The sequence below is a fragment of the Thunnus maccoyii genome, chromosome 21 (assembly GCF_910596095.1).
Source record: "Thunnus maccoyii chromosome 21, fThuMac1.1, whole genome shotgun sequence".
In the NCBI taxonomy this organism is placed as follows: domain Eukaryota; kingdom Metazoa; phylum Chordata; class Actinopteri; order Scombriformes; family Scombridae; genus Thunnus; species Thunnus maccoyii.
This window is the reverse complement of record NC_056553.1, coordinates 22335551-22358571: the sequence shown is the minus strand read 5'-3', so window position 1 is coordinate 22358571 and position 23021 is coordinate 22335551. Positions and strand designations below refer to the sequence as shown.

General features: G+C 43.4%; 1 protein-coding gene across 1 annotated transcript in view; it reads right to left on the bottom strand.

The window, feature by feature from the left end:
- zeb1b (zinc finger E-box binding homeobox 1b) overlaps positions 1 to 11454 on the bottom strand; it is a 49563-nt gene extending 38109 nt beyond the window's left edge. The window contains exon 1 of the mRNA XM_042399804.1: positions 11363 to 11454. Coding sequence (XP_042255738.1) covers positions 11363 to 11420 — 58 coding nt within the window. The 5' untranslated portion in view covers positions 11421 to 11454. The remainder of the gene's footprint in view (positions 1 to 11362) is intronic.
- Positions 11455 to 23021: the final 11567 nt, after the last annotated feature.

The window sequence follows — 23021 nt, the reverse complement described above, 5'->3', positions numbered from 1 at the left end:
GTTGTGACAAACAAAAATGAGAGTGTTAGCTGAGTACCTGGGTGGTGCAGTAAAAATAAGGGATGTAATAACTGAGATGATGTTTGTGTCACACTGCACCACATCAAAACTGACCTACAAATGTAATGAATGAAAGTGATCCAGAAACACGACAGGATGTTATGACGTCTCAGCCAGAGAGCAGAGATCAGTCTGTACATACATAAGGGCTTTGTAGTACAGCAATCGTTTAGTCTTACACACACATTAAATCCAATCTGTCTGGACCAGGACCCTAATCCCCTCTCCACGGCCATGCAGACAAGCAGACAGTAATCCTCCATATTTGTATATTAATAGCCAGAGTCTCAGGGGGGGCCTCTCTATATATCGTGATGTATGTTTTATTAGTTGGTTAATCTGCTTGTCGATCAGAGGACCTGGTCCATTTAAACCTGGGTTTTAATAAAAATACAGCCAGCCCCGCCTGAGGGATAAGCTCCCCAAGGACAAGGGAAAGAGAATGCCTGGATTCAATAGACTCATCATCAACAATAACCAGCTTTACATCAATGTTATCTGTCACAAGGCAATACAATTATTAGGTGGAATCCAGCCCTGGGCCTCTGCCCTTTCCTAAGAAGAGGGCTAGATAAAGCCTGACCCAAATATAAGCCTGCTACCTTGTTACCATAATGCACGCTTCAATCAACTCTAATGTTATTTCTGAGGACGTACTTTAGAATCATTGTGTGTGTCCATAACAATCCACATTGCCCTGAGAAGCTCTCCCTGTCCTCCTGAGGACTTGACCCTCAGATACTCAGGTGGAACAGATCTGGTTAAAATGCCGTTCCACGTCAGTGGACACAACCAGCACACTAAAGGAGAGCGCAGAGGTGAGATTCCTTTAGATCTGAATCACGTTGGAGTCGTCTGCTCACCTCTCAACCCGTCTAGACGCTGTGTCACTGCCACACCCCGCCGGACATCTATCCTGATTCAATAGATTTATCAGACAGCCATTCGATTAGAAGGGCACTGCTTTAAATTAGCTGGCAAGTCAGAGAGTGATTGAGGTGGACTGGACAGGAGGGCCATTACAGCGTAAGGGACATTGTCCTTCCTGCTTACCGATGGTCGTCAGTCGCCAGTGATTACGATGATGTCTGTAGTCATTTCAACTACAAGGCCTGTGGACAACTGCTGATACAATTACATTGGTAAATTTATACATGATAATCTCTTTAAAATATTTGACTCTAATACAGAGGTATGTGGCATCAGCGTGCAGGCACAGTTTTATGGTAGGCATCAATCAAAGTGACTTCCATTGGGTAAACAAACAAACAGCTTTTAAACATCTGGCTAGGAGAGATAGAGAGGGAACGAGCTAGGCACCCTAGGGAGATGTGTGGTTTTCCTCTGAGATCTGTAGATTAGGAGGAAGGATGGAGGGAAGGGCAGAATATGAAACAAAAAAGAATAGGAAGAGAGCCTCAGAAACAGTTCACGCTCAGGTCAAAATTCAGGTGGAGGTCAGGAATGCACTCAAAAACCACGCTTAACACACTGAACCACACACACACACACACACACGCACAGAAAGACACAAAAAGCATGGCCTTTAAATGCATTGCAGCCAGACCATGTGACTCTCACGGGGTAATCTCATGGGAGCATCCCCCACCCCTGATCTCCCTGATGGACTATAACAACAGGAAGTCAGCTTGGCCTGCAACTAACACCACACCACACCTACAGATAACTGTTCACTCTCTCACACACAGCACATATTAACACAGAAACATTCACACCCGCACAGAAACACACATGTGCAGCCATGTCTTGCACCACTCCAGCCTTCCTAATCATTCATACGTTATATTAACGGCAGCCATTTATCAGTCATCACAGTTAAGTCTAAGTTTAATCCCTCTAAAAGTGTGCTGTGTGGGGCAGAAGAATCGATGGCAGGGTGCCCACTGCTGCTGGCGTCGGTGGCGAGCGAGACGCGCTGCAGCCTGGCACTGAAACAAGGAGAGACCAAGGCTGGCAGGGGGTGGGCTTTCAGTGGCTGAATAGCCCTTGTTTATCTAGGTCCCTCTGGGAAGTCAGGACACTGCAGTGAATAGGAGCCAGTTAGCAGCGATGGCATAATAAGACTGGGGGGAGGACGGGGGTCATTGAAATTCAACGCAGGCTACTGTCAAGACAAACCACCCTTGCCAGCTGTGGCAGCAACTCAAAAGGAGCAAGGGAGTGTTTTCTAAGGCTGAGGTTTTGGGTTAACAACACAACATTAGGTGACGGAGAGGCTTTGATCGGGCAATGCTTACTCATCAAAAATCCCAGATGAGACGTGGAATCCGTTGTTGTTTAAAAGGATGGAGGAATCTCAGCTGCTTAACCAAAGCTGAGCAGGGCAGGCACATAAATGTGTCTAATTTAAGTCATGAATTTCCCTCTGAGAATGACACTGACATGACAGGCAAAACAGCACCAGGCTATTTTCTCTTTGGGCCTCTGTGTCATACTGTGTCCAGGCACTCTTTGCCCTGTATGGGCAGGTCAGAAGTGACTGGAAGCACTCTTCATTCCTTTTTCCAAGTCTAAGCTGGATAGCTAGGTGCTCTGAAGAAAAAAATGTACTTTCTTCCTGGGCTGACCCTTCAATTTACACAGCCAAATCTTTTTAATGTCTCTGAAAAGAAATGCTGTTTTTCTCTGCCTTCTGTGAGGTGTGTAACAAGCGGGTCTTCATCTTAGCAATAGCGCTAATTCTTTTTCCAGGCTTTCATGTTTTCTGCCCGGTTTGTGGTCTCGGCAGCCCCTGATGAGGAGCCTTAAATAGGCTGCCACAGGTGCTGGGGGCCGGGTGAGTGAAGGAGGAGGGGGAGCTGTCCTGGATGGGAGCAGGGCCGCAGGAAGCCTCTTGTTTTCACAGAGATAAAGGGCTTTCAGGTTGCATCCTGGGCCGTAATCTCTCACACACTTCCTGGTTTTGTTCACGGTGAGGCAAGAGAAAATGACAAACTAACCTTGGCCCTGAGAGGCTGATCGATAGCTTCTGATGAGACAGGATGTGTATCTGGCGTTCGTGGATTTGAAGAGCATAAAATGACAAAGAGACAGCCCGGATTTGATTTTGAGCCGTGTTCATTAACGGCCCTTGATCGGGGCTGATTTATGGGTTCATTTATTCCGAGTGCTGGTTCATTACTGATGATGATTATAAAAGTGTGCATATAATTTCTTTCCTGACCTCTTCATTTGCTTTTAGAGCACAATTATCATTGTTCAAAGCTCTTACATCCTAATTACAGAAAAGATAACGCTGCCTTCCTTCAAATTCAAGTTCCTCCTTAACCAGTCACTTAGTGCCAGCCCTGTGTTTAAAAAGATCCATTTACTAGAAATTTGCATGAAAGGGGTTTATTGAAAAGTTGGCATTGAGGAGCAGCACAAACTTCAGAAGAACAGGCAACACACTCACAGTCAAAACGCTCACATTCCTCCTCTTTTCTCTGCTGCTCTTACATTTTCTCTCTTTATTCTGAACATGTCCTTCTTGAGAAGGCCAGTATTTGACCGTGAGCCACACCCTGTTCTCCTGCCAGAGGAAACTTTCAATCTCTGCCTCCCTCCCTCACTCTGTCTGTAGCTCTGGCTCTCTCATACTTTTGTCAGGTGTTATTTATGAGTGCTGTATAGCTGAGTTGCTGCATGCCTACAGCACCTGCTGGTTTTGGAGAATCAGAGCCAAGGCAGCTGCCGGACAGAGGAATGATAGAAAGAGAGACAGAGCAAAAAGGAAAGAATACATACTGTAGGACACAAGAACAAGCTAAAGAGTGTGACAATTTATGAGAAAAAGAATTAGAGGGTTACGGAAGGAAAGCAGAGGCAAGTGCCCAACGGTGGTGCAACAGCGTGTGGTGATGTTGTAAGTGCCCTGGCATGCAGCTAACAGATCGTACAACTAATGAAGGGTGTTATGATGGGAACACTAGGAGAAAACAAACAAACAAGTGATGAGTGAGTGGTAATTAATAGTGTTGTACAACTCCATACATGATCAATTAAAGGCCATGTTTCATTGACTTGCACGCAAAAGTGCCGGCGCCAGTGTAACAAGAGAGGGGAGGGCCCTGTCAGCAGGAGTAAGAAGACAGATGTACAATCGCCTAGCTACGGAGATCCGAGGGTATCTACTCCCCTCCCTTCACTACCCTCTACACACACATTACACCCACCTATGTATTTATGGAACGTGCTCAGGAAGGCCCCAGTATGTTTTGACTGTAAACACCTGAACATTGGTAGCGGTGAGCTGAGCCAGGACAGGTGGGCTGAGAAAGGTCAAGGGTCGCTGGCTGAATTCCAGTTCCCAGAATTGACAGAGTCATAGAGACACAGTGTAAAAAAGTATGAACTATGTACTTTGCTTTTGAAGGTCTTTGATTGTGTATCGCTGGTGTTTGTGTGGTACGATGTTTGAGCAATACTCTGAGAATAGCAGAAAGAACAATGATACCAAGGTAGCAGAAGTGAGAAAAATATGGGTTGATGTAACAAGGAAATAAACGGATAAATCATGGAGGTAAATGCATTCAATAACAGATATTTCTCAAACAGGGTCCAGCTTCTTGGGGAGGAACTTGATGAAACCAAATGACGAACGCAAACTTCAGGAAAGACACAACTGTACAAAGACAAAACACTGGCATCTTAAGGAAATACAGTAAGTCCCAATGATTAATCTGAGTACTGACCTGAGTATTATCTAGGCTACGTAAAACGTTATTCCTATGTTGCTCTCCCCTGTTTTTCTGCCCTGCTTTGTATTTCTCATTCACAAAGACATACTGTAGATCCTTTTTACAGCAGTCAGTGAGTGTGTCTAGGCTTGGCTGCCTCCTTAGGTTAGGTCACACTAGTGGGGTCATGGGGAGCTCAACAAAATGCTCATGGGTTAAATGGGGCGATGCGGATGCTCCATGCCTCCCTCTATTCTGCCCTCCCTCTGTTTTCAGGCTGGCCATTCTCCTCTCATTAATCCTGTGTGGATGTTTATCCATGTTGACATTCAGCATAGCAGCCGGCCCTCTCTCTGACTAACAAACAGGGTGACTAAGGTTTTTTTTTGCCTGAGCTGTCACAGTGTTAGCTTAGCCCGGCTAGCTCAATGCACAAGCTTGGGAGACAGAGGGGCACTCGATTTGTTAGTCATCGTGGCCCTTGGGACATCACAGCCAGGCTGTGCGACTACAATCAGTGTGTGAATATGAATGCATACCCCCTCAGGAGGGCCATTATCAGTTCTGTGTGCTACGGAGAGGAAAATCAATATGGTCATCATAACAGGCTGGCAAAAAGCCAGCCACTAGGCTGTGTTCAAAGCATAATACATGGCAGCAGATTACTCCTCGTCTGATGTCATCTAATTTCATCCTTGTAGACAGAGACACTGTGGGACTATAATAAGGTCAAGCACATTTGGAAGGCACTAGCCATCCAACATCTATGTCAAAAAAGACAATAAAAAAAGTCAACAAACTGACAGTCAGGTGGTCTGAAGTGAAGCTACAGCAGAGGTTTGTCCTGATGAGTTTTTGCCACAAACACAAGCTGGTGTAAGAGCCCCTTACCGGGCCCGCCTTCTGCCTTTTGTGTCAGTCCAATCTTTTTCATTAACCGGTCCACTGAAGACCACAAGGAGGGGAGGGGATGGATGGACGGGCGGGAAGAGAAAGAAGGAGGTGGTGATGATGATGGGGGGACAAGGAGGGGTCTGCAGGCAGCCCCAAAGGGACTCACTGTGGGCCTGAAGAGCAGCCACCAAATACATGATTAAAAACACACATCAACAGGCAGCGCTGGGCACACCGTACACAATATTTACCTCTGCAAGGATGGCAATTTAGAGGTAATCACTCCCTCAAGTATACACACTACTAGAGAATATTATCTCTCACCCCCACACCTGTGAGGAGGGGCTGAGAAGGAGGAAGAGACCGAGAAAGAACAAGTGACAGTTAAGGTGAAAGAAAAGAGAAAGAAAAGAAAAGAAAAACATAGTTGGAGAGTGTATGAGGTTGAAATCATCTTGCAAACACACCTGTCTGCCCATGACTCACTGCTTTGGAGTCTGGAAAGGAGAGGAGGGCAGAGGAGGCTTTTCTGCTCAGTTAGCTTACATGATACACTTAACTGAGCTCTCCTCCCTACGCTGCACTGCAACAAATACCTGCCTACACCACATTCTGTGTCAGTATCAGTGTTTAGGGTCAAGACTGTCTAGGCTGTTGTAGACCAACACAACTTAGTAACAACAAGCATGCCAGTATGGATGTTGTTCCACATTTTGTGTCACGTCAAGGTAGCAGCTGTGGTCACTACAGTACCTAAATGCTGAAGAGAAGCAGCCCGGGCTCTTATTCTGGGGGGCCACATTTTGCTTCAGAGCAACGGTTGTGTTTTTGTTCAGTTCACTGAGCTGACGCGTCGCTACAACTCCCACCGCCTCATCCTTGTATTACCCCCTACTACGCCCATTACTCCCCTCCCCTACTCAGCAACTCCAGGATGTTTCTGTCCTTTCAGGGACAGTGTTGCCGATCTGCGGATGGCTGCGTCATCGTCAGTTAGGGAGCCTCCGAGGCGTGCGGCCCCCATCATATTGTCCTGTCATGCAGATGGACCCCTCATGGCCAATGCTGGGGATTTAGGGAAACTCCTGCCTGCTGTGCCAAATTAAGCCCTCACCCTGACATTAAAAACAGCACACTGGGTAGCACACATCTGCACTTTAAAACACACAAGACAGAAATGCCACAGGGATGCGGTGGCGTTAATGTTAAGGCAAGCGAGCGTGACGCAGACGTAAGCTACATTTCCAAGACAAAAATGTCAAACAGAGTGCTGCAACGCAGGCCCTTGAGGGCCCGAGGGCCGTGTGAGAGAGGGATTTGATGAATTCTGTGAACGTTCCACGGATTCCTCCCTCGCGGGGACCTTTGGGAAAAGAATGGGTCATATGCAAATGGCATGCACAGTATGGAGGAGAAGTTTCCCACAAGCCGAGTGTGAAAAGGGCTCTCCCTCCCCATGCCGGGCCCGCTGAATGGGCCTTTTCTTCTGCCACTGAAAGTGTATGAGGTAGAGCAGGCAAACTGCAAAGGTAACTAGGCTCTTTCTCTTCAGGCTTTCTCACTAAAGCCTGAACACACAATGGTTCATTTAAGCATTCAGCCACACAAACCCCAATAAAGCACATCCAAGCGCAGTTAAGGGGGTTACTGAAACTGACTCTGGGTTTAAAACTCCTTCCTTACTGAGAGAGAGCACCTTTTTATAGGCTAATGCGCTCAGCCTCCATGGGAGCAGCTAATCATTAAGCTTCCTTAACAGAGGTGGGAGTGTGGTCGTACATCACATAATTTTAATTCCCCGGAATGGTCAGATGAGGACAGGCCTCTTCCCATCCTGATGGACATATTAGATGAAGCTAAGCAGGAAGCAAAACTTTTTTTTCCCAAAAGGTTTATAAAAAAGACTAGTTATAAACTTTACCTGTACAGGATCAAAAATTCTTTTTGAGTTATTTTTGCTGATGTATGTCCCAAGCATAACATACGCCTGGTTTTGGCCCTTAAGTCTATATTCGTCCGCAAGATAGCTGCCATGTGTGTCATGCTGTTTATCTGCCAGCACCAGTCCTTCAGCTGTCACCTGTTGTAAAAATCTTTGGTCACCTCAGCCACTTCTCACCAACTCTCTCCATCCCCCCTTCTCGACTCCACAGGGAACATATAGTCCACAGTTTAAGGGGTCAGCGAGGAATGGACAGAAAGAAGGAGGGAGTGTAGAAAAAGCTGAGGGCTCCAACACTCCCTCCCTCCCACCCTTCTCTTCCCCTTTCATTGAACAGACTTAAACACAAACACAATTGGACATGCTGGAAGCCTCACAATGGCACAGGGGGGGAAAGTGAAGTCATACTCTAGGCACGCATGGGTGCCTAGGTCAGGGGGCAATCAACAGCACCCCTGGCTACTGTGTCTTAACCCCCCAAATAAAGGACGAGCTCTGGAGGGAGGAGTGAGAGGGAAGAGACAGAGAGAGAGAGCAGAGGCGGGGGATTTTCTTCTTACTTGGCACTTTCTAATGAAGCTGCTGAGGAAGTTGCAGTGAGATAAATGAAAAATTTCCTCCTCTGCTAAACTCTTCACACAACAGGGGTGGACCTTTTAAATGTAAACAGATGTCTTTTAAAACACTGAAGTGGCATGGGGAGCTACAGAGCCAATCCCCACCTCCTCTGAAGCCTTTACTATAGCCTGAAACATTGCTTGTTTCAATAAACAAATAACTAAAGCACTGTTTTTTTTATTGTTCTCCAACACACTTATAGCATGTAGTTGTATTCAATAGTTTCTAGAGGGGGTGAGTGAGTCCAGGACACTAAGTATAGTTTAAGTATAGTTTTACCAGGCCAATAAACATGGTCTTCAACATCACATGAGTTGTTGCCAAGTGCCAAGCCCACAACCTCATTTTCCTTATTTGATAGATGATTCATCAAGGTGCAAGTAAGTGTGTGAGTGTGTGTCAGAAAGAGCGAGGAGGAAAGAGGAAGAGAGAGACACAGAGTAGGGAAAAAGACAAATGATCCTCGTGATATAGTCAAATAAATTGAAATCCTAGCTACCTGTATGCACACTCATTTCAAAGTTTCTTTGTAACACTGTTCTGAAATCATCAGCCCTGCTCTCGAGCATGGGTACAAAGCTGTCCTAGCACAGCCCTGTTTATTTTTGCAAAGAATGTTAATACCGGGCGCATTCCTCTATTCCCAAATTGCTGTGTTAAATTACCATTGCAGGGAATGGCTGCTATTCCTGAGGGGAGCTGACATGGGGAGAAGCGACAAAGGAAGCTGTAGTATCCCACCGATTGCAAACACCTGTCGTCCTGCAGGCTGTTAACACCTCTCTGTTTACAGCAGGGAATGGAGCTCACCTTGATCTCAGCTCCCCCTGCTAGCCAGGGACCTGGCAAAGCCACTGACCAAAACAAGCTGGGCAACACTTGATGGCTTGCTTAATTATAAGAGCCCAAGCAATGGCTGTTGAAAGTTTTTTCATCATGTGGGGATGGCTATGCACAGAGACAGATTTCAACAAAGACAGAAGCCTGTATAAAATGCCAAAGTGTTACATGAAAATGTAACAAATCCAAGGCTATGACAACATGCAACACCAGCCTAACTTCATGTATGAATTCCCTTAAAAAAACAGCAATGTTAATTTACATAACAGATCACCAGCCTTGTCACAAGGTGGGAGGAAGTGAGGACTTAAAAGCAGACCTTGGTGGCTTTTTGAAGCAAATGCAAATGAGGCAAAGTCACAAGCAACACATCTGTTTGGTTACGGGATGTGACTTTAAATAACAATAGGCTTGTGTCATTATTGAGAAATGTTAAATAAAACCCTGTTAAGTTACAGGAAAAAGGGACCACATGACAAGTACACATCCTGGAGTCTTTCCACAGCAAATAAGGGTCCCTTTCTCACACAAACCAAACAAATATCCACACCTTGACAGCAGGACCGTTATCTGAGGTGTGTCCACATATTTACACACAAGTTCCAGGGACGAAATACATAACTGAACACGCCCCATAACAAACGAGCTGCCAGTGGAACACATCACTCATCGGGTATCCGCAGAAAATTCATAAGAGACCAAAGCCGCACCAGAAAACACCGTTTGGTTGCATTTTTAGCACAACCTCAACTATCGTTTCTTCCACTATCCCATATCTGACGATGCAGGTTCGTTTTGACTAAATAAAATATACCTAGATTTCCTGCATCACCCTACACTGAGTGACACAACACATACGTGTTGATACACAACACGTTGTCAGAACCGCGACTGAAAAAGAAAAATGCTTTCTTACTCATTTCAAAGAATTAAAATAAATGAAACGTATTGAAACCCTCTGCGGTTTTCAATACAGCTCACGACGTAAAAACAAAGAAATGTAGCAGGAAAACAGGTAACGTCCCGAACAAGTAAAATTAAATTTACATTTACGCTTGTTATACAAACAGATGAGAAAAATAGAAACAAAGTATCCAGACAAGCACCGTACACGCTACTTTGTAACCATTTAAACATTATTTCCAGACCACAGTAAGGTGGCTGAAAACCCGTTGAGCTCAACATACCGAAACTATAAAACGCAGATTATGTAGCACTTCTTCCGTTTTATGAATACGCCAACTGTATCAAAATAAGTACTAACGGAATAATAAAGAAAAACTGTCTGTTTAAAGGCTCGCTCGCGTCGCGTCCGCGGTCCTACAAGAATCAGGATTCCCAGCGCGCGACTGGAGAGGATCCGCTGTCCTTATATGGGCTGCTCACACAAACAGCGCGTGAGATATCCCTCGTTCTCCGGAACCTAAGTTACCCCATCCATGTTTCTGCTAAGCTTTCTTACTTCACCATGAAAACCCCGCTGTTAAAACAGTAAAATGAGCGATGAACGCAGCATTGAAGTAAAACACTGTAATAAGTTGGAGGATGAGGGAGGAAAAAAGAACTGCTGGAAATGTAACCTACAGCTCAACAACACGAATTTCTTGTATTTTCTTCTTCAAAACAGCATTAAGGATTCGTCGATAATATAAACCTAGCTAATTTAAAGAACATAGTAGATAAGATTAAATCGGGTAAAAATGCGTTTTGTCCACCTCGTAGTGCAGCAACAGTGTCCTGTCGCTACCTGCTATGAGTACGCAAAAGAAAGAAAGAACAAACAAAACAGTTGTGTTTTCCCCGTTTGAGAAGCAAAGACGATGTTAACGACGTTTTCGACAAAAGCACAGTTATATCTAATGTTTTTTCATAGGAAATTGTCAAAGACCAGTCTGTCGAGGCTGCAATAACAACCAGGTAGCCTGTTTTCCCACAGAAACAGGTCCGAGTTTGGTGGTGGGCTTTCAAAACTCGACATAATGTTTAAAAATCAATGAATGGCGAGTCTATAAGGAGGGTTAAAGTGTATTAAAATTAATAAAGAGGTCTAAAGTGGAGACAAAAGCTGGTCCACTCATAACAGGGTGAGGTGCGAATAACGGTCTCCGGTGCAGCGGACCGCTAGGCGGAGGGAGAGACGCGACCCAGGTATAACGGTACACACATAGGGCTGTAATACAGCGCTCACTTGCTACTTCCCAACACTTTCTGTTACTGAAAACCGGACTTCTGGGCTGCCAAAGTTTTCGGCGAAATTACCGGGAGACAGAACAGCCTTTCTACCCTTTCCCCGAAAGAAAATCCCCGCGTCGGAAGTAGTTTTACTCACCGTTGTTCCTCCTCGGGTTCGCCTGCTTTCTGCGCTTACACCTGGGGCCATCCGCCATGATCCTTTCGTTGTGTCTAAATGCTGCCGGAGAGTCACCTCCTCTCTCACCCCTCTCCCCCCCTCCTCCTCCTCCTCCCTCCCCTTCACCTCCCCTTACCCGCACCTGGTTTACGACACTCAGCTTTACGACATCACCTTCCCGCACCTCCCAGACCCACGCTGCCAGCACCATTCATACTGGGAGTGAGAGATGACTGTATGTGTACTGTACCTGCCCAGCCTGTTAGAAATGTGTCATGTGCTGAAAACATATGAAACAGCTATATCTTCCTGTCCTAGTAATAATTAAAAGGTATAGGTGATAGTGGTAGGGGATTTTGCCTGGTTTTTGCATTATTCATAACATTACAAACTACTTACCTCACACACTTATTTATTTATTTTTTGTTTTTATTTCTTTCGTCCAATATTTTTGACATCATCAGGGCATATTATGTTATGATAAGCACCTTGAAATATGCATATGCCGTATATTTTTGCTTCCCATCTTTGACCTACCGACCTGTTGTGTACGTGTTTATGTGTGTGTGTGTGCATGTGCCTGTGTGTGTGAGGCACAGTGGGGTAGAAACGCAGCAGACAGAGCGTGTGTGTGTTAGAGAGAGGAAGAGGTCATGAGACTGTCATCACTGATTCAATCCTCCACCTAAAGAAAGACCCTGCTGTTCTCCTGAGCGGAGCTCACTGCTGTGGTGATGAAGAGGACGCAGACATGCCAGCACAATCAGCAGGTTCAGACTGCGTCCAATCAGACCTAAAACTCAGCACACAAACACACACAGCGCTTATCACACTAGGCTCTCTGTAAATTGAAAAAACAAAAAAATCAAGGATCACATGTTTGAGGTGAATTCGTTTGGAACCTTGTAGTGACAGGAAAGATGAAGTTTATAAACTCAGCACAGAATGAAATGATGCTTGAGGTCCCATGACATGCAATTATAGGTCAGAGGAGCAGCAGTTGCTGCAAGGCTGTGGCTATTCTTGAAGCAGATGACTATAAGGTTTCTGGAGCCTGGACCTCTGGTATGTGAGATTGTGTCATCATTCAGTCTATTGTGGCAGCTAGACTGTGTAACCCATTTTAGCTTCAAGTTGGGTGTCCTGTATTGTGAAGACATACTGTTTAATAGGGCCATGACATTTTGTAATCACTGAAAATGATTTAAGAAGCAAGCAGAAGTTACCACTTTGACTTCTGTCTCTCTACAAGTATATTTGGATTGCACTTCCAAGATTTCATTATATAACCATATACTGGATTTTGTGTCACAAGCTTATAATCTTGATATAAATCTACATATCACGTATTTACAGACACAAGGTAACAGTCTCCTCATTACTAGACAGTCAGCTTATCATTCAGCTACATGTGACAGTTTGTATACATAGGATGGCAGATCTCTGGGCTGAATAATTCAGTAGCAGCAGAGCAGTCCAGCTCTGAGGGCAGGCTGCCCAGACAGAGAGTAATAGCTTTAGCATAAACAACACCTCCAAACTTGCTCCAGGTGGCCTCTTCCACCAATAGACAGCCTGGCTGCCTGGTAAGGGGAGGGGAGGGTGCCCAGACTCTCTGCCTTTCCTGATGAAAAAAGGCCCCAGAAACAGTCTGCATCAGCAAAGATCAATGATGAGACGCTCAACTAACCGTGCGGTCGTAGCGGTGTTCCCTGCACACCGAGCCTGGAAAAATAGGATGCTTGTTATCCAATGGAAAGTCAGATCTTTTCCCATTTTCCTTGGATCACACTGCTATTAGCATGAAGTCATTTTTCAGCGTCTGTGGAAAACAAAGAATAACAATTATATGACTACTACTAATACGAAATAGTCTGAAGACATCTCTGATGTGTTTCAGAGGAAATGGAGTAAAAAAGGGTGATTTATTTTGTCTGGCAAGTCTTACACTGGAGCAAATTCATACACCGGCAAATGGGAAATACACAGAGAAGGTTATGTTGTTAGGTACATGGAGGATTCCTGGTGACCCCTCCATGATTTGGATGAATGCGGGGTCAGAGAAGTCAATTGATCTAATATCATAAAACCACACACCTCACATGAAAACTAATACAGCTGATGATAAAGGCAGAGGTGGTTTTTATCATGAAGGCCCTGCAAATTCCCCCTGATGAGGACATACAGGTACTATCCACCTGAATAATGACATCAGCAATAAAACCCAGATATTGTCTTAACTAAAGTGTGCCATGAAATGAAATGAAAGGCTGACTCTCACTCTTCCTATGGGGAGTTGAAACTGAGGAGAGGAGGCAGGGAGGGAGGGGGAGTGAGGGATAAGCAGCCATCCTCCACTACATTAAGGGATCATGCTGCTCCCTGAAAATGAGTATTGATCCTCTTAGGTCCAGGATCGTTTAGGAGATTAATGCGAGTAGTGGTTGAGCTCCATGGTGCTCCACGCAGGACCAGGGGATCAGCACAGTGGGACAGCCGAGCCAAACCAGCCTATCGGTGAGAAGGGACAGAGGGGCCGGTGTGCAGTTGCGCTCAAAGGGGTGGGGAGGGGAGGCGGTTCTGTCCCGCTACATCCAGCCACAGCCCCACTGAAAGGAGTGCCATCTGGGCTGTCAGCTAAGAGCATCAGCTGGATGTCTAGGGGTCGGAAGGGTGGGCTGGTGGAGGTAAGAAAAAAAAAGGGAGAAGGCAAGCGGGTGCAAAATAGAAACAGTCTGGGGGAAAGCGAAATAGCTCAGAGTGTCAGAAACAAGCAGGATGGATGGAAAGAAAGCGAGCGAGGGAAGGGACAGAGGAAACGAGAGTAGAAGAGAGGAACAGAAAGTGCAAAAGGAGGACTACGGAAAAGGTACACCCTGCCCTGCACCGAATAGAGAGGAGAAGCAGGAGGCAGTGGCAGTGATAGAGAGAGACACAGCAAAGACTAAACTGCTTAATCTCTCCCAAGAGACGGCAGCTAAATGTGAGGTCCTCCTCCTCCTCCCCTTTCCACAGACCACCAACCCCCACACAACACTATCACCGCCATGGCACTCATGGCTGCAGTCAAGGCTGTTATCCAGCTAAAAGAAACACACACATACACACTTACCTACACACACACTTTTAAAGTGCTCAGGTGGAGCCTACTTTGCAATTGATACTGTAGAGAAGAGAAAAGATCAATTTTAGCCTTCAAGTGAAGTGCCACACTGTGCAAAATGATCTGTGAGAATGAACAGGGTTCGAAGTGAAAACCAGTTTTTTGATTTATAAATTCTGCTGCTTTCAACAATCTCTCTCGCAGCAAATAAACACATCTCGTTACAAGCCTGAGAATTTTCTCATGTCTCTCTCTTGGGGTCGTGCCGGCCCTTGGGGAAACTCCTAAAACAAATATCAGCTCGAGTATCCAGCAGCAGTTGAATGCATGCTGTCAGAATCTGAAACCCAACAATACAATGTTTTGAAGACTAGATGTCAATCTCTAGTTTTTTTTTCCGCCAAGTCAGAGTAACCAACTTCCCCTTTCCTCTATGGATTTCTTCTCAAGACAGGAAGTAGCGGACATGCTGGTTGGAGTGAGCCACACCCTAAACATCTTAGTTAGAGGAAAAGGTGAACCAAAATCATTTGTCATATTAATGCAGCAAGGACAATAAAAATCTGCCTTTCTCTCTCTTCACTTGATGACACAAAAAGTAGCACTCAGGGAAGACTGGAGTACGCAAGGCCCCTTCTGATGCTCAGAGTTACAGAAACAAACACAAACCCCCCCCAACTCCCATGATTCCACAGGGGTGGGTGGCCACGGGGCTGAGAGCTCCTGACCTGCGGGTGAACGTAACGCTGCCTGTCTAAACGGCAGGCCAAGATATATACTTGTTTTGGCTAGGAAGACGTGTGTGTGAACTTATCCTCGCACATGCATGCGCACACACATGAATACACACTCAACCTCAGTGCTCCAGACAGGCTTGCCCCAGTCTTCCCCCTCTTTTTGTGACTGTCAAAAGGAGACAGCCATCCTCTGGAAAGCCCAGTTTAAATTTATACTGTATTTATTGGAGCGCCTGTTGCATTTTACTGTTCATTTGTCCTTGTGGCTGGAACAGCGTTTGTGAGCTCGGCGGAGACGTCAAGCTCAGTCTATCAAGGCGTTATTTTTGGAGGCATCGTTTCTCACAGTCGAAACCAGTGTGTGGTGAAATAATACGTGTGAACTGAGGTGTACTGCAGTGACAGGATGATGTTATTAATCAGTTGATGAAGCAAAGATAGGTTTTTCAGACTTCTTCCTCTTAATCTTTATCTTAAGCTACTATGATGAGAACATTCATCCAATTCCTCTTCACATGGAATTTAAATTAGACGTGGAATTTACCCTAAATTTAAGAATACATATTTTGTCATTTACCAGTAGTTTTATCTTTCTGTGACGATGGTTTCTCTTTTATGTGGCCAGTGTTTGAGATATGTGTCTCCGCAGTAGAGATGAATGGAATTTCATGTTTGGTGTTGAACACATGATAAATTGACATCTTTGTGAACAAATTACTGGAACTACTTTCTAGAAAAGAAATCAAAACAGTTCACAGCACGTTCTCTGGATTTTCAAAGTGGAAATACTGTCTCTGCAAAGAGTAAGCACAGTGGGTATATCATAGCTTTTATGCATCAAACAGCTGTCTGCTGCTGCTGGAAATGAGGTTGATGAGAGCAGCGTGAATGAAGTTTGCAGGCCAGATAACCAACAATGAGCTGAAAGAAGCTAAAATGCTCTATAGGGCTGAGGGGAACAGCAAGGTCAGGTGATAATTCCCTGTGAGTTTGGTGCCACAAATTTGATCAATTGTTAATATACAAATTTTGATTAGTGCAGCTTTAAATGTATTTTTTCAGTGCTGTGAACATTAGAAATGAAATTCCATTCACACTCATTTATTATGGAGGCAGAACAGAATGTATATCTCCAAATCTGGGCAAATTAAACCAAAACTATGCAACCACAATAGGGCAGGTGATGAAATGTGTTTTTGTAATTTGGTTGAACTGACCCTTTAAAATGCTGTAAATAAGATTTTTACTCTTACAGAGAAGACAGTTTTATTTTTCCTCCTCTCCACTTCACAAAAATTAGACATGGCAGCTCACAATATATGATGGAGCTCACTTTTTTATTTATGAATATCATGTGACCTTTTAGTATGCAATTAATATGTGCCTTTCCCCTGTGTGAGGATATGAATCTATACATCAACATTTCCATCACAAGGAAACACATCTGAGACTGTGTAGTTATATAGGTACAATGGTGAGGCTCTATGAGTGAATAGTGTGTGGGTGGTATATGTTGGTGTATGTGCTTATGTTTCAATCTTTGATAGGCCACTGCTGTTTTCACTGGATGAATATGAATACCACACACCTACTCTTTTCCCACACACACTTACAGCACATCAGAACATTTTTCTCTACACATGAATAGTGGCGGAGCACTATAAATGAACATCCAAAATGCCAGCCAATTACTATAGTGTCCCTTTACTCAACCTCTCCATATTAAGCTCTAGTTGTCAAACAGATTGTCTCCGGTGCTCCGAGCAGCCTGCGCTGTGAAACAGTTTTCAATAAGGGAGGATTGCCATGGGCCTTATGCTGGCGGCTTAATGTAATTTCATAGCTCAACGTCCGTGCGGCCACTTCAGGGTCCAACCATGGCCACCCACACCTTTACAAGAGCCAGCGAGAGGTGCTGAAAGGGTGACAGGCCGCTAGTAAGTTTTAAGAGCGAAAAGGGAGCCCCAAAATGAAATTCCAGCACAGGAAATGACTGCAATAATAACATAACAGCCAGTTAGGCTTTGGAAATAAACATGTACAGAGATAGTCCTCATTTAGTCTTTATAATGAAGTGTTCAGGAAGGGGAAGCTCACTCAGCAGTGGGTACATTCAGTAATCTGATGTGGAAAGGTTTTAAAAAATGAAGTGGGATTCTTGTATTTATATTATGGAAATTATCGGTGATGCTTTGGAAGATTTGGTCCTCTAAAGCTTTTCTTGGCAGTATTTAAAAGGATAGTATTATGTATAGAATATGGCACAAATCTCATACTTGTGGGCCTAAAAACTCAATTTGTGTGCATCTTTGTTGATGAATATAATATACAGATGATTAGAAAGATGTCTAAGAAGGACAGAACTTTATCTCACTGAATTATACCCATCAGGTATAACATGTGCTCGTGTGCATGCATATGAGCACTTTCTTGTCTCAGGTGTATACATGTACACGTGTACACGTGTATTGCAACCTAACTATTCAACCCCGATCACCCCTTGAGTATTCACCCTTAAGGTGTAAGCCAAGCATGCACCAAAAGTCCCTATTAGAAACATGTGGAGAACATCACACATCAAACTCAATGTGACATCTGGACAAAACTGAAAGTGAGATAGACTAGTGTTTCATTTTCATGTTTTACAACTTTGGAGAGCACAACTTCATGGCTTGGAAGGGAGAAGAGGTCCAAAGCCAGGTTAGGTTGTTGGAAACCTCAACTAAGTCTTTTTCGTACCTTGCTTCAGCTTGCAGATATTTCAAGCTGCTCTCTTTCCATCTTTCTCTGCCTTCATAGATCAAGTAGTTAAACCTTTTTGAGAAATGGTTATTGGATTTCTTTTGGGGAGTGAGATGAGAATAATGATATAAATCTTATATTTGTGTTTTAAGTATGGAGCTGGACAAAGGACGTGATTAGCCTAGCTTAGCATGAAGACTGAAGACAGGGAGAATAGCCTGCTAGTTAACTAGTTCAATACGCTTGCTAACACCTCCAAAGCTCACTGATGAACTTGTGTGGTTTGTTTAACCCATAGACAATCAGACATGTATAAGTGAGAATTTGTGATTTTAGAGATAGTTATATGTTGGAGCTAGTTCTCGACAACAACAGTTTATCCGTCTTCCTAGCCTGTCTGTGCAGCGTCTTTGGCTATATACTGTAGCATTACCTCATTGTAGCAAAGCTGCGCACAGCCGCTGCAGTTGGCTGTTGTGTTCCAAGAAATAGCTCCACCCAAAACTACTTGCCATTTTTGCATTTCTCTTTGTGTATTTTGTGTTTAAAGAAGATACAATGCTGTAATTAGTGAGCTTTAGCAGGGTGGTACAGTTTTTTTTTTTTTTGGGGGGGGGGGGGGGGGGGGGGGGGGGTTACTTTGGACAGAGCCAAAGTGAAAGTCAGTTTTTGGTGCTAAGCTAGGCTAAAAAAGCCGCTTCATATTTGTCCATTCAGTATTAAGCTGGAGCTAGCAGGTAGTTAGCATAGCTTAATATACAGACTGGAAACAGGGGGAAACAGCTGCCCTGGTTCTGTCCAGAGGTGAAAAAAAAAAAAAAAATCTGCTTACCACCTCACAAACTAACACATTATATGTTTTTTGTTCAGTCTTTTCAAAAACTGTATTGTAAAAACAGCAGGTTGTGTTAAGCTAACCAACTTCTAGCTGTAGCTTCATAGTCACTGTAAAGACATAACAGTGGTGTCTATCTTCTCATCTCGTTCTCATTTTGAGTATTTCCATTGCTCCATTGAAACACCTTCATCTTAACATACGTATCAGACAGCCCCCTTAATCTGATGTGGAAAGTTCTGCGTATGTGTGTGTGAGTCAAAACTGACAGGCAGTTCTGACGGAGTATACCGGCCCCTTAACATGACCACAAGGCCACACACACAGAGATGTGACTTTCATAATGTCAAGCAAATTACACCTAAGGCGCCTCTACCATCTACTTATATTCCAGAGCACTAACTCATTATATCACTATTGGAATAAGGTTGATTTGAATAAGAGGACAAACGCGCAGGTATACTCTCTGTCTATATGACAAGAACAAAGTCTCAGCTAAAACAATGGGTGACGCAGTAAATAAGTCGAAAACGAGAATCAGCCTAACCTTCACATTATGAGTCACGAACAAGAGACGCTCATGCTTATTCAGTGTGTCCACTGAGGTGTGCAGCCTCTTCATTTAATATTTCCATAAGGTTGCATATGAGTGTGCGCCAGGAATCCCTGTAATAACGAGGTAATGTATTCTGTGCCAATGGCAAAAAGGTACGCTTGAAACATCCCTCACAGGAGCAGCAGTTTTCAACTTGACAGTGGACACATACATAATTAAGCCAACTAAAAAAATGAATATTTCATCTCAAAGCATTTTCATCTCCAAACATCAAAACACCTCAACGTCTCACATAATGAGCAAGGTAAATTACTTTTATTCACAGAGGGAATACGCAAAAAAGGAAGGCTTGCTCAAGGTACATTGCTTAAAAATATATATCAGCATAGAAAAAAAAGGGACAAGAGGCAACCTCATATACCACAGAATACAGAATAAAGACTTACTTTGAAGCCAGTGCAAATTCTGACATAATTCCTTGTGTCCTCAGAGGAACTGTTGTTTTTAACATGCAAAAAGACCTAATTCTTTCCTATGATTGTTTGCCTAACCTTTTTTTTTAATAAACTGTAATTGTGTTATTATGTTATATTATAGTGTCAGCCTTAATGCTTTGTAGCCTGATCTGGATGTAACTCATACTGACCTGTAATTCATGACATGTCATCCATGAGTCTCCTGAGGACTTTTGGGGTTTGCAGATATGTAGGCACATGCCAGTGGAGAGGATAAATTATTCCATAACCTTGCAGGAGATGATTTTAATAGTGTGGTCTATGTGAGTGTCGCTTTTGCCAAATTTTCTCCATTTCTGTGATGGCATAGAGGCTCTCCAATGTCTTAGTTTCCAAAGAATATGTCATAAATTGTATAGCAGTAGCTTAAAACGACTGTGTGGCAGAGAGGGAAAGTAGGTGCTGCGCATAGTGTTACAGCAGCACCAAGCTGGAGAGAATTACTTTGACCGTCAAACCTGACTCAGACCGCCTCCCTGTACACCTTCATAGATGGGAATTAACCTGCCACAGCTTGAAACGCTTTACTGAGCGCTGGTCGATACTGTCATTATCCTAAAGCAATTCTTAATTCTATTTGGCCCTGAGCTAAAGATCCCTGTATTGATCACAAAGTAGTAGAGATGCCGCTACTTTTTTTCTATAGTTAAGACCTCTCTATGTGTTGTTCAAAAAAAGGCTCTTACAGTCAAGAGGCTCAGCTCACTATAGGGCCACACACATGCCACTGAAGGCTTAGAATATCATTTAAACATATGTTTCAGTGTGATACCTGAGGATTTAATCAAGTGTTACAGTCATGAGACACACATGCTGCTGAGTGGTACCTCAGTGTTTCATCAATGGTTACAGAGAAAGGCAGCTCTCTTTCATATCCTGTTTTGGGAGATGAAAAATATTGATATTACTCGCCGAGCATTATCAGCGTGAAACAGAAGCTTTCAGAGAAGCAGCAGTGACAACACCTGTACTGAAGTTCCTGATTACACGTCTTTGTTCTCAAGCCTTCTGTCTCTGTCGCTGCTGCTCAGTGTGTCAGCGAGCGAATGTGTGAAAGAGACAGAAAAAGACACACAGCAAAGCAGCATGTAAGTGAACACATCTTTTTCTGTCTTCATCTGTCTGTCTGTCATCCACATGCGCAAACAAACACACTCACACACACATTCAGAGAGCATCGCCACCTGCCACAAACTATACACTGTGGCCTGTGACAGTGGTTAACAGAACAGGACACGTGTAGCCCCAGGTGACTCAAACTGCAAAACTAACAACACCATGCTTCATTGCACCAAGAGCACGGTGTGAAACACCAGCACAAAGGGCGTGTGTGCATGTGTATGTCGATTCACATGCATGTCTAAATGTGTGTTTATGGTTATGCATTTGTGTCACAACGGATTCGTCCCATAATGTATTGCAGTAGTTAATATGGACTTCATTAGGATTTACTAAAGCTGCCTAAAGCATAAACAAAAACACTAACAGACAAATAAAAAAAACTAGTGCATAAAATTATCATCATTAACTCTCAATGTGGTTTATTTTATTCTTTCTTTAATTATTGCAATAAGATATTTGTGGGAGCAGTTGGCTGTGGCCACAATAGCAGATATATCAATGACAGAAGCAGTGGTTGGAGTTGAGTATTTCAATTTTATGCCTCTCAAGACTTCTATTTCATTGTATTTCATAGGTAAATATTATTCCTCTACTTTTACTTTATAGCTATAGTTACTAGTCACTTGCAGGTTAAGATTTTTAAAACCTCTAATGAGTATATAAATACTGTGTGTTGTAGTCTGCTAGTCTGCTGGATTAACCCTAAAAATTTGGTTTGGAGCCCCTTCTGACTCCCACTGTTGCCCTCTGTGTATTGTACGCTGTTGTCTCCAAGTTCACCCCAGAAATTTATTGTTGCACGACCACAAAGTGGAGGTGATTTGTGAGAGACATATTTTCAAGAGAGTGCTCAAAATTCAAGCTGCAGAAATCACAGTATCCTGTCTTTTAGTCCCTCGCATGGGTCAAGCTCCAAAAACACTGGATCCTACGCTTCCCACAATACAACTCCATGGCAGATAACTGCGATTGGGAAATCATCTCTGGAGCCACAGAAGACATTTTACAACTGGTTTCACATTAGGACTCCCCATGATGGGAAAACTGATCCTCGTGTAAAATCGCTGAAGTATGCATCTAAGTCCGGTGCAACCAATACTCCTATGCTGCTAAGTGTATTAGTTTATGGTAATTTGATTAAACACATGCTTATTTAGGAATATACAATATGTGAGAACAGTATAAACTAAAATACCAAAGCTCTTAAAACAAGATTTTGACACAGGGTGCCTCTACAAGACACGCCACATCATTGCATAATAATGTAAATCCTGTATTATTATCGATATTGTACTTTATGGTGCAAATTCCTGAAAAAACTGCAATAATCACAGATGTTACTAATAACATTATGGTGTACCACTAAGCTAATGCAGTGTGACAGTGAACCTGCATGCACAATACCAGGACCCTGAAACCTCAGATATCTAAATAGATATCATTCATTTTATTATTTACACGTGTACTCTCCCAAATGTGACATATTAAATTGACATACCCAAAAAAAATATAAAATACTCAAAATTAGCCTCACTTTGGCTAGCTAAAACATGGAAAAAGCTGCTTCCAATAATTATCTAGTAATATAATAGCTATAGAATAACATTCTGTCCTGCCATTCTGTCTGCATAATGATTATTTTTTACTTTTGATATTTTTATATAAGTTACATTTTGAATTCAGGACTGTTGATTTTAATGGAGTATTTATACAACGCGCTATTTCTACTTTGACTGATATAAAAGTGTGACAGTGTTGTACTGCTACAGGTTACTACACAGCCGCTCATTGGCTGTATTTACAGTAGCTCCCACAATTTTACGAGCCGTACCATTTCTGCCTCCACGGGGTGTTGTGGGGAACATCCCACTGCAGAATGTTGCTTTCTCACCGGTCGAAGCGCACATTGTTCAATAAAAAAACGAAACAGCCACTCAAATTTAATTCTGAGAATTATTTAAGTCCTTATACCCAGGGAGAAGCAATTTATAAATATATCGGTAATTTTCGCCACCCCCAACCGGATCA